At 36.4% G+C, this 12,961-nt stretch overlaps 1 protein-coding gene across 1 annotated transcript; it reads left to right on the top strand.

Moving 5' to 3' along the window:
* Nucleotides 1-291: 291 nt before the first annotated feature.
* On the top strand, nucleotides 292-12,496 carry LOC123714290 (disintegrin and metalloproteinase domain-containing protein 10-like; the record flags this gene model as incomplete). The annotated part of the gene is made up of 14 exons (XM_045668506.1): nucleotides 292-458; nucleotides 2,552-2,740; nucleotides 3,087-3,199; nucleotides 4,532-4,654; nucleotides 5,156-5,270; nucleotides 5,828-6,023; nucleotides 6,622-6,785; nucleotides 7,153-7,350; nucleotides 7,890-7,998; nucleotides 9,080-9,191; nucleotides 9,737-9,886; nucleotides 11,037-11,190; nucleotides 11,900-12,072; nucleotides 12,434-12,496. Coding segments are annotated over exons 1-14 (2,022 nt in total), but the record flags the coding sequence as incomplete, so codon positions are not given.
* Nucleotides 12,497-12,961: the final 465 nt, after the last annotated feature.

Here is a 12,961-nt window from a genome sequence, read left to right on the forward strand (position 1 = left end):
GCTGACCACGTCGCTCAGACATCAGCTGGCGATGCCGAGAGAGAGATTATTCTATATCAACAGTTTTATTTCATATTGAACTATGACGAGTTACGATTAACGCATTTACGCAATTCACACTTGCTTATATCTCCAAAATTTGATCGCGTGTGTCAGGCATAGGCACAACTGAGATCATAAAGGCACAGGTGAAGAATTTATCATTATTCGAACTATATTTTATCTGCATTGAGAATGTTATTCTTCTTTCACTACTGTTATTGACAGGCTTATGTCAAAGCATTTCCAAAAAGCAATGTCCGTAATATCTTGGCTTCTTTATCTAAATCTAGTGGTAATACAGGCTATAGATGTACAAAAAACGTCTAAAGGGATATGCAAGGCCCACGGATATGAAATAGTTATCGCCAGGTTCGGGAAGGAAGCTCATACGCTCTGCTTGAAATGGCAACCCATAGGTATTTAATCCTACGTTGAATTGCATCTACATAGAACCAAGTTACTTTGTAACCGATTTCAGTTAGTCCGGTTATAATACATTGTTACAGTTAGATAGAACGCTGCTATTAACACATGTTAAAATGAGGACAATCAAACACTTATGAAAATATGTTATAAAAGGTATTTACACGTGTGAAAAGACATGGCAAATCAGCGTTATCCCGTTGTATGCAACTTATTTATTTTTCCTATGGTATTGAGATCATATGGACTGCGTCATTTTGCAGATTTTCACGTGTTCTAGTATTGACAGTCTTGTTCCTCCCCTTCTAGTGTAGTAATTCTTGCTAATTATGTTAATTATTGTGTGTGCAGATGTTTTTATTAACAGTTTGTAGCCTTTCGTTTAATTGTCGTCTGTAAGTCGGACTTTTCCGTTCCTCAAAATTGTGATTCATAAACCTCTAACAACTTTTACTTGAACTCCTAATTCTCAATCCAAATCCCTATTTTTATTCAAAATTCGTATAAAAATATGTTAGAAAAAGGATACATACACGTGTGACATGAGAACTTAAGAAGACGCCAGACCATTTGCAACTTCCTCACAATCGAGGAGACCGCAATATCACAGCACACAACTCCTAGAAGGCTTTTTGTATCGGAGAAGTGGAGGGGGTCCGCTAAGCGGCCGTATACTATGTTAATACATTAATAGCTGTTACGTTGGAATATAACAAGACCAAAAAAAAATATATAGTAAATAATTATCACCGGAAGGTTGCCAAACGACACGGCGAAAAATCTCTATTTGTGTAATTTTTTATCTCAGTTTTATTGTAAACTAAACACGCATAATGTGTTGTCTACTTAACTGTTAACTATTAAATTATAACAAACGCGAGATTGGCGTAAATGAATATTTATTTCTAGCCAATCGTGTAGTGTTTTTAGCAAGCTTCTCCGTCTGAATTATGTATAACCTTTTAAAGTAACACTACATCGAAGACATCACGTCAATGCAAGTGCAACGTTGACTGTTCATGGAAGTTTAGTCACCAACTACATGTCCCCTGAGGCAGTGTCGATCTCAGCTGCGTTTATTTATTCTGTAGAACGGAGACAAACAATAGTACGTCAACTGGCGCGCTGTTGTGCAGCGTTGCCAAAACATGTCATCGCCACGCCACGTGTTGTACTTAAAATGTTGTTAAAAAACGAATTTATAGCATAAAACATAATAATTTATTCGATTTAGATAACACAGATTGGGTAGCAAGAACAACTTAAATGTTAATAACATAAATTAATTGTAGACACCAGCTCGTACGTTAAGAAAAATAAATTTACTACACTATTCGTTGATAATTTATGTTGGCGCCCTCTAGTAACGAACTCTGTCAAACCCAAATTCGATGTTCTTGAATTCCCATGTCGCACTTTAGTATCAAGAAAATGCTCGCTGATTTTTCTCTTCATCAGCGAAATAATCGCCGAAACTGAAACCTATTTCAAAAGACAAATCTTACTATAAAAATGGTATTGAATTGTGTAACCGCTATAATCGTTGCATCGCCCTCGAAAGCATATTGAATAACTAAATCAAATTATATCAAAAATAGATGTTTTCTATGTTAGCCTACAAATTTACAGCCTAATATTTATATCATTAGATTTTAAATTTTAAAGAGATTAGAAGTTATTATAGAGGTTGAGGGTTAGAATACAGCGGTCATTGGAAAAGTGTTTTAAAACTGACTGAGCAGTGTTGGACTAGTGGCTTCGATCCCCGGCTGTGCACCAATGGACTTTCTTTCTATGTGCGCATTTAACGTTCGCTCGGACCGTGAAGGAAAGCTTCGTAAGGAAACCGGCTTGCCTTAAACCCAAGTAATCGACGGCGTATCAGGCACAGGAGGTTGATCACCTACTTGTACATTAACAAATGCTCATGAAACAGATGCAGAAATCTGAGGTCCACATGTCTGGGGCCACCGATTTATTATGATTAATACATATTAAAAAAAACTTTAGATTTCAATTATTCCAAGAATTTAAACTGTTAAAATTAATACTTTTCAAACAAAAATGATTTTTTTTTGGTTTCTAGATCAGTCTTTGACGTCAGAGCTATCTGTCCTACTCCTCGATCCAGACGCAAGCCTGGAAACACCAGATAAACACTACCGACTGAGTGAGATCACCATGGCATATGGTTTTCCGGTTGAGGATCCGGAGTCAGGTTCTGCTGAAGGTTACATTGGAGAGGATCATCAGTTTTATGGTGTTTTACATATAGGTATAAAAACTTCTTCTTACTACTTTTTCAGCCTAAACGTTTTTATTTATAAAACAGGAGACATACTGGTAGAAGGCTCACCCGATGTTAAGTGCTGCCGCGGCTCAATGCCAGAGGGATCGCGAGTACGTAATAGGCCGGCATTTTAAGAATTGGTACATGTACGCTCTTTTCTTGAATGACCTTTAGTCGCATTGGTTGCGAAATACTTCAGTGGCTGGTTCCTAGTGATGGTACGCGGTGAAAACGCTCAGTTGTGAATCGACATCGAGGTGATACAGGCGGAATTGACGTGCGCATTGCGTAACACTTTATGAGGTTTTTTTTTAAATTGTTGTTATACCAGGAAACAGAACGCTGCACGCTGACCCCTACGGGCGTGATGACCCCAACAAGCAGTTTGGGGCTTATGAAAATGACTTCATGCAGGCGCCACGACGGGTGCGCAGCGAAACTCAGGTAATCTCCGCTACAGGTGCCGGTATGCCGTGCCTGAACTCTCGATACGTATCAATAAATATCGCAGTTGCTATAATAGAATATTCTGGAATAAGTGATTTTAATTTGAAGCTGTTCATGGATACTTTGTGAATTTGGTTACATCAAATTAGATTTTTATGAATCCAATAATAATATTTCGCCATTATAATCCTGTATTATCCCTGATGAGCTTGAAACTATCGTGAATGTGGCGTATAGTTTAATAGAAGACATCAATACCTACAAAACGTTCACGATAATCTTTATTACTTATTTTATAAAATAAATATTAAATCGGGCCTATTTAATAATAACAGTATAGTTATATTCAATGAGATTCTCGCTCTACAAGAAGTTTATTCTCGTTAAAAAATACATGACTGAAAACACACTATTTTTATACGATTACTGTATTGAAGTCCATCTCCCAAAAATGAAGGCGTATTCGAAACTGGCCAACTGGTACTATATCCCGTATCTCAGAAGGCAAGCTGTAATACCATGTAAATACTCTTAAATAAGTTATATTTTGCGATCGTACGTACGCGCTACGTATTCAGTTCTAACTTAGGTAGGTGTATGTAATTAATTTAATGACGATGTGTGGGATTGATGTTAAATTTAACGCTTTAAATTGTTTTAAATAAGATGCCTATTGTGTATTTGTGAGATTGCTCCATTTTGTGTCAGTGTAAAGTGTTAGAGAAAGAGATAAAGAAAAAGGATTTTAATTAATTTATCTTGTAGAACCTGAAATTGTTTAGGTTCACTGGTTCAACTATTCCAGATGATTAATGATCGATGATGATGTCCGCCTTCACCGGATGGTCCCTTACTTCGTACTTCACTCACTGCAGTGAGCTTCAAAAGCTATTCTTGACCGATGCTCCGGGTCGTTAAGCCCTGGCTAGGTGAACCTAAGGTTTGCGAAGCCACACCCTGCGGTTTTTTTTTTATAGAACGGGGCAAAGGCTCACCTGATGTTAAGTGATACCGCCGCCAATGCACACTCTCAATGCCAGAGGGCTCGCGAGCGCGTTGCCGGCCTTTTAAGAATTAGTACGCTCTTTTCTTGAAGGACCCTAAGTCGAATTGGTTCGGAAAGAAGTCGAGCTCGTTTCACATAGCGGTGATGGGCGGCAAGACTTGCCTATTGCCTGCGGTTTAATATTAGGTTACTCATCTTGTACTGTAATCAAAACTGTGTGAAGGAGACTAATAAATTACTTTGTTTTGGACAATTGAGTTCTCAACACGCACTTTCGCTATTACTATTACAATTCAAATACAATAATTTTTATACTTTTTCAGTACGATTCAAGCTTCAGTCATATGATGCAGTTTCGTTATAAGAAGGAGGAGAAGAAAACTGGTGTGGCACAAGCAAGAATCTGTGAATTGCTTCTCTTGGCGGATAAAGAGTTCTATGAAAAGGTAATGCTGTTGATAATTATTTGTAAATCCCCGGAAGTTTGTATATAAGTATATTTGAATGTATGTTTACAAATCAAAGTTCATCACAATATTCGTAAACCTGTAGCGCGCTAATAGGACACGTTTCTGCGTGTCCTTTGAATATTCTTTTTAGGCAAGCTTGCTCCTTTGCCTGACTCACGTCTATTGATGGATAGATTCAGCCTGGTTTTTATTAACTATGAAATAGTGTAGCCTGGCTTTTTTTCAATAAACTTCACAAGGAAGGAAAAACGTTTATTCCATTATGGCAGTGAGCTCCAAAATTGTTGTTTATTTCATTTTAAATGTATGTAACTTTATCAACTTGAGATTAGCTACGTTCACTGAACAAAATTATAATTTAGAAAAATCAAAACATGTTGTGGGAGGTCAGAATAATTCAAAATTCCTATGTCATCTTTTTCGTTTCACATTATACCCCGTGAAAGCACATGATAACCCACAATAGTACATTTTTAGGACGCAAACTCGAGTCTGAAACACGTTATACGCAGAATGATGCATGCGGTCGCTCAAGCAGATATAATATTCCGAAATGCTGACTTTAATGAAGATGGTATACCAGATAATATAGGTAATACTTATTTATTCATTTACAAAAGTGTAGCACAACATACTACTATATCTAAAGTATATGTTACAAGCTATCTTAACTAAAACATATGATAATTTGTTAAACATAAAAGTTACTATAAAATAAAAATACTCCTTTGTAATTCCTGCTTATACGAAACAAAAATACTACCGAATAATCCAGCTCTGGATAAGTACTGTTAAATCCGTTATTATCGCGAAAATTTCAAAAGAGAGGTGCCTGAACTGTGATTTTTAACCTTGGGAATGAATAAGGGGAGACAATGTAACACCGGCTAGAGAACTGACATGTTAAATTTCCTAAGTCGCTGATGGTACGCGTGCCTATGAAAAAATCCTGTACTAATGAAAGCTAGGTGTTGAGTATCTTTGAATGCTTCCGTTGCGAATGGATCACATATACTCGTAATACTGTAAGATGTCCATTCACTTAGAACACGTCATCGGATATATTTATACCACAACGTTTTTAAAATAACGGTACCTTTATTTCCAATTACTAATGTTACGGAATAAGCTTAATAAGTTGTGTTCCAGGTTTTTCAGTTAAGTACATCCTAGTGCTTACATCGGATGAGACAAACACGCAAGTTTTTGGTGATTTACTTAGAAATCACTCCATTGACGGCAGGGCCTACTTGATGCATTTTGCAAGGCTTCGTCGGCTCTCTGAAGTCTGCCTTGGGGTTGCGTTTTCGGGACATGCTTTTCATAATAGGACATTGGGACTAAGGTAAAAATGAAAAGCGGTCTTAAACAGTCATTCGATTCAAAAGATTTTTTTAATCATAATAATTTATAAAGAATATGGTACAACAATATTATGATGGTAAAATCTAATGTTCACATTCTGCCACACATGACGGCGTGCAAATTTGTCTTAAAAGGCGGTCTTCATAAGACGGTAAATTGGTTAAATAGTTACATACCTGATACTTGATAGACTTCTTCAAATACGTACGCGGGTCCGGCAAGAATAGAAAACGCTCTACGAGTGTTGCGTGTAGTTTGATTTTTCTTAATGATAAGCTACTATGAAGATAATATTAATTTAGTTATAGCTGCTATAAACATATATTTGTTTAATCGTCATAATTTACGTTTATCGGTAGATTTTTTCTATGTTCAAAAAATTTATCTGTATAGTGCTTTTACTAATTTATTTAATTATATTATTATATCACTATTATGTTATCAAATTAATAGTAATTACATTGTTTAGAATTTAGATGTCAGGTTTCAAAATGCCCTACATTATTGCCAATTCCTATAGCTAGCTTTGTTAATAACTTAATTTCTATCGAAGATACACATTTTTTAAATTATTTCAGTTTCACGTCCCTGGGGGGCGGTATGGGGGGCGCAGCAGGTGGTTTATGCGATAGGCGAGCTTCCGGTCGTTCGTTTAATACACTTGCGTTGGCGCACGGCACGTCAGACGAGAACGAACGTGTGCCTGAGAGGGTCGCCGCGTCCACGCTGGCTCATGAGATGGGTGAATCTTTTATCTAGATATAGTTTTCATTACATTTCATTAGCAGTGGCGCCTCAAAATAAAATAATTCGTCTTGATCTTTATTTTTTATTACATACCAACAATACATGGTGTATTACTTCTATATATTTTTTACTTCTAATGAAGACGACATTGTCTTAACTATGTTACAATCAGACCCTTAAGGTTACCCGAAACACGATACTAAAACACTTAGGGAAGTAAACGTAGAATATTAATTGATAGGAATATTCCACCTAATTATTTCAGTTTCCTGGAACAAAGACTTACTAGACTTCTTCTGAAACTACTGGACACTTACTAGAACTGACCTCTACTGTTTAGTTTAATAATATAATTTCTTCAGGACACAGTTTTGGTGCGCATCATGACGATAACTTTCCAAATCCGGAATGTAAGGGCTACCTAATGGGGTCTCAATCGTCCACTACACAAACGGCCCACTCTCTAGAGTTCTCGCTATGCAGCAAACGGCTCATCGCCGCTACCTTGAGCAGCATGAGCTATTGTCTTGCGGTGACTGAAAAACCATATTGTGGAAATGGTATGTCCAAAATAGCTGTGTTTTATATCGAAACTTTATTTCAAATGGCGTATACTTTAGTAAGAACATATACAGCATACACAGTATAAAACCATAGAAATAAAAGATTAGTCAATAATCTTGAATCAGGATTGTTCTCACTATTTAGTTATCCCGTTAAGTTTCTTAATCCTTTGGCGTTACTTAGAGATGTCGTTTCTCTCTGCCTCTTCTACTGCACTTACGATGCAGAGCGTTCAGAGGTGTTCGGATTAATACAGACGTCTGCTGTTGAATTTCAACAGCAGACGTCGAGGCAGTTCCACAACTGACCTTTTTTAATATAGTTTTTGCCACATTATGTGGAAACAGCTGCCCACTGTACTATTATCGAACCAATTCAACTTAGGGTCCTTCAAATAAAGAGTTTCCATGGACATTATCACTTAACTTCAGGTGAGCCTTCTGCCCGTTTCTAACCTAGCTGAAATCATATTCAAGATTTTCCGACAAAAATGCAGGCTTTCTATTGGGACTTTCTAATGTCTAATGCGTTCTAGGTATAGTGGAAAAGGGTGAGTCGTGTGACTGTGGTCTTCCATTCTACTGCAAGACTAGAGATCCCTGCTGCACACCCAGAGCTGGTGGAACACTTGTATCTGAGGGAGGGTATTAATAATTGAAAAACATTGCCATTTATGAATTAACATTACTGTGTTAGGAGTCCTGTTACATTATTTAAAAAAAAAACTAAATTTCCTTAACTAATAATAATGGTGGTTAATGGCTGGTGGACTCACTCTCCGCACTTACTCATTATGTCCGTTGTACGTAAAGTCCGGGCTACTTAAATTCAAAATCATTTATTCATATAGGTAACACAATGTACACTAGGTAAACGTCAATAAAGAAACGCATATTAAATGCTAAATGCTTCTAATTTTACATTTACTGCCAGTTCTCAAATCATAGAACGGTAGAGAAGAACTGGCAATAAACTCTCCGCAACTCTTTTTAATCTGCAATTTTTTTTTACATAATGCTTGTAAGGATATACGATCATTACACCATGTTCCACGTGACATCGTAAGTAATTCATAATTTAAAAAAAATAAGTTGTATCCTCTATCATCAGTAGGACACTTACATTCTCGTGGGAACAACATGCAAATAGATAGTCGAAATAACATAACGGCATACACGAATTCAAATCCGACCAGTTCACGAGTATGACGCATGGTCAGCCATCGGCCATCTCACCATATTTTAGGAAAACTACCCGCTCGAAATTTCAGCGTGCATGACGGTCCTTAAAATGTGAACATGTAAACATAAGAAAATAATAATTAGCCAGCCTTGCCAGTCCTACCAGAAGTACCGAAGTCTAATTACTGCAACTAAATCGAGAGTAAAATTTGGGACTCAAGTGAAAAATTGCAGCTAGTCTATTTAGAATTCCGTACCATAAAACTTTTTTTAGCAAATAATAATTCCTTCCCCTTGGCTTTTTTTGTGTTATTATTTATATGAATAACCACAATTTTGTACTAAGCATACATATTTGTGACGACGTGCGACGGCGAAGGCCAAGGCCACACTATCGATATCTTTATATATTCGCAGAGATCACAGTATATTATTTATTTAATAATGTATTTTATTTTTAATTTTTTCGACATTATTCTATTGGCGCAGTGCTGTAATGATGTTATATTTATAAATAAATAGACATGGAAACAATTAATTGCAGTGCTCTTCACAAGGAAGGTTGCTCAGTAGCGACACGAGCAAACTGTCATCCGTCTCAGGGGCTATGTTGTAAGGCAGACTGTCAATATGCTAATCTTACAAAGAGTGGCATCGTAAGTATTCTTACAAATGCAATAATTATGAATTTGCGACCCTGTCTGTTGTAAGCCCAATCTTAAGTTCCTTCAAGAGAGTGTACCAATTCTTAAATCCAGCAACGCATTCGCGAGCCCTCTGGTATCAATTTAACATCAAGTAAGCGATCTGTACATTTGTCTCCTGTTCTTTAACAAAAAAAATGTTAATTTGAAAATTCATTGTTAATTTTTGCAGGCATAAGGAAACGGATTCTTGGTGATCTTAGACTTAATAACGCTGACTTCCATACGTCAAGTGTGTAGAATTCGACATTCATTGAATTTAAGACTTTTGAATGATTGATAGTTTCCTCTCGGTGTTTATGTTGGTATCGTGTTTTGAGTTGAGAATCACAAGCTCACTTAGAGACAATCCCTCTTCTTGATAAGGGGTCAGTCTCGTCATCATTCTATTCTTTCAACACAGCGTAAACACAATTTGACAGAAATAGATGAGTGTTGCATTAAGGCTGATTTAGTTTTTAATAATAAATTTGAATTTTATAAAGGGATTTTTATAGGATTGTACGCGTCAAAAGGAAACCTGTACATGCACCGACCTTAAGAATTGTAGATGTGGTCTAGGTGGACGCTGTTTGGAAGACGGAAGCTGTCAAGCTGCAGAATGCGCTGTTCTTGGACTAAGGGAGTGTACATGTAAATACACACCCGTAAGTTTATATTTTAACGATTAATCTAGTCTGTGCTCACTGAGAAATGTTTTGAGATCGTTGTTACATCAACGGTAATCATTTATTTATAGAGGACAATACATATACAGACACTAACATACGTAATATTACATCAATAATAACATACAAAAACAATTTCAAAAAAAAATACCTTGAAACTTTTATGTAAAAGTTATAGGTAAGTATTTGTTCTGTGAGTAAATATATCATTAGAATTATATTACTTGACAAAACAGCCACGCGTTTTTTTACTATCCCTAATATATTCACTATTTTGTAGGACCCAACTAGAATTACTTCTATTAAACCTAAGTAAAGAATATTATGTTGGACTAGTAATTTCCAGAGCCAGTGAGAGTAAACCAAACCATGTGTAAAGTAGAAACGAAGCCAAGATTACACGTTAATCAATGTAGAGACACTTACATTCTAAAATAAAAATAAAAAATCAATTGCACTACAACCTTTTTGGGTCTCAGATTTCTGTATCTGTTTCATGATCATTTCTAAATTGAATAAGCAAGTAGGTGATCAGCCTTCTGTGCCTGACGCACACCGTCGACTTTTTGGGTATAAGGCAAACCGGTTTCCTCACGATGTTTTCCTTCACCGTTCGAGCTAATGTTAAATGCGCACATAGAAAGAAAATCCATTGGTGCACAGCCAGGGTTCGTGACCTCAGGGATGAGAGTCGCAGCTGAAGCCACTAGGCCAACACTGCTCTTACACTTACATTCTACGGCTACAATAACCAGGATGACGTCATGCCCTGAATATATATAAAATCACGATGTCAGCCACTGGGGCTTTCCAGTCAGTGCTTAGACTGGTCGAGGTTCCTACCTTTCGGTTTGAGGAACCGTTAACAATCCTTTCACATGCCGCTACAACTTGTACGGTGACGTCATAGCCTGACGTGAAGAATTGCCCGTTGGGAATGCATATACATCAAGATATTTGAGCAATTCAGTAGTTAGACTGGCCCAGGATCCTACCTTTACGTTTGACGAACCAAAGTGGTCCTTCCTTCATGACCTAATTATTTTATTGTGATTTTCGTATTATTAGAATATTATTACATTAAGATAATTCACTTTAGATTATCATTATGAGTAAGCTTTATTTCCAGGGTGGTACTCTAGGTAAAATGAAAATGTGTGGAGTCTGTTGTCGGATAGCATATGGCTCGGCTGTGTGGTGCGTCGGCGCAGAGACTGCGGCTAGATATGCGTTTGAACTAAATTTATTACCGGATGATTGGCCGGATCCTGAATATATAGGACGTGAGTTGTAATTAGTGAAAATTATTTGCTTTTTATTGTAATTAAATGAAAATAATATAACTACTCATTTTGGTTTGACAGAAAGATTTTAAAGCGTGAGCAATTAAAAGATTTTCAACATAATTCAACTTTTGCAGTGCGTCTTCGCTTTGATCCAAAGAAGCTACATAGCGGAGTTGACTCATCTTCGTCTTCATCATTATTACTTAGGGCCTCGTTTTGTGATTGAATTTCGTACAGTGCTACATTGTCATCAATGGAAAAATATCCATTCAGTATCTCGGGTTCATCACGAGCGGGCGGAGAGGCCTTTCTGGGAGCTCTCGTCAGAGCGGTTAGACCTCTCGGCTCGGGCTCGGGCGTATTAAACGGGATGACGAATCGTAACTTATGTCTTTCCTCCCTCTTTATCTATTTTATTCCCTTTGGAGTAAAACCGTTGGTCGTGGGGTTGAAGTGCACAGGCGCCAGTTAAAGATTTAAATGACCCCAGAGCTGGTGCTATCCTCGATCACAGAATGTCGCAATACAGCGTGAAAATGCTAGAAATAATATATTTAAGTTTTGTATTTATTTACTATGTATTATTATTACTGTGTACGGTAGATATATGGTAAATACTGTATATTGGTGTTATTAAAATGTAATATGATTATATGTCTGTTCTCAACCGATTATATATCTAGATAATATAATCGTAAATTTTCAGCAAATGTCACTGTAAAGCTTGGCAACACAACTCTATGGACGTATGCGACGATACGCGCTTGGCCACCTGGTGATGTGTGCGTCATAAAGAACACTGTGGGCATGTGTTCGCCTCGTGGCTTATGCAAGAGTGTCAAAATGTTGCCATCTTTCAATATTTACCCCGATATATTGGTAATATATAGAATCTTTTTATTTATGTTATTAGACAAATACGATATTCTGAAAAACTACAACTTTAAGAAAAACACTTTTTGACACATACACCGTGACCACGCACGCTGAAAAGCACGCGAAACGTCGGAAAATATTTAAAATTTAGAATTATGTAAATAATTATAAGTTTTTAATAATAGTACATAGCTTTAATCAGTTCAAAAAGTGTTTTTCTTAATGTGTAAAAGGTATTTTAACAAAAGACAAAACTATAACTTTCTCTACGACATGTTCATAAGTACATAATGTCCATAGCCGGGCTTGATTAATTGGTTCAGTTTTGACAGTGACAACTTTTTAAATAGACATTTGTTTTCAGACCGTAAACATACTCCGACAATCTTCAAGTAAAGGGATAAAATTAAAACCAAGATTAACAATAACAACTTTATTTATCAGTTTAAATATATTTATTTACACATATTGAGCCTAATTTTTTTTTATATATGAAAGCGAAATATTCAATACTTTTTGTATTTCGTCTCGTTTATTTGTTTAGAGTGTAAAAAGGACAAAGTCAATAGGTTTGATATTATGACATCTTGACTACATATTGCAAATTATATTTATGACGTGATGATGACTCAATGTCACATAATGAGATTTATGTTATCTAAGCAAACGTTACTTGATGATTAAACAGACCATCATATGATATAAAATAAAAGAAAACAAGCAGGATCTAAGGTCTCTACATACTTATATTAATATGCCTAATAAATATATATAAAACTAGCAATGCCCCGCGGTAGCAATCGCTTAGATACCGATCACGTGGTAGTGGAAAGTCTACTAAGTCGGTCTGTATATTTATATTTATGTTATTCCTTTCAGATAATAATCTGTA

This window comes from Pieris brassicae, chromosome 9 (assembly GCF_905147105.1).
Source record: "Pieris brassicae chromosome 9, ilPieBrab1.1, whole genome shotgun sequence".
NCBI classification, from domain to species: domain Eukaryota; kingdom Metazoa; phylum Arthropoda; class Insecta; order Lepidoptera; family Pieridae; genus Pieris; species Pieris brassicae.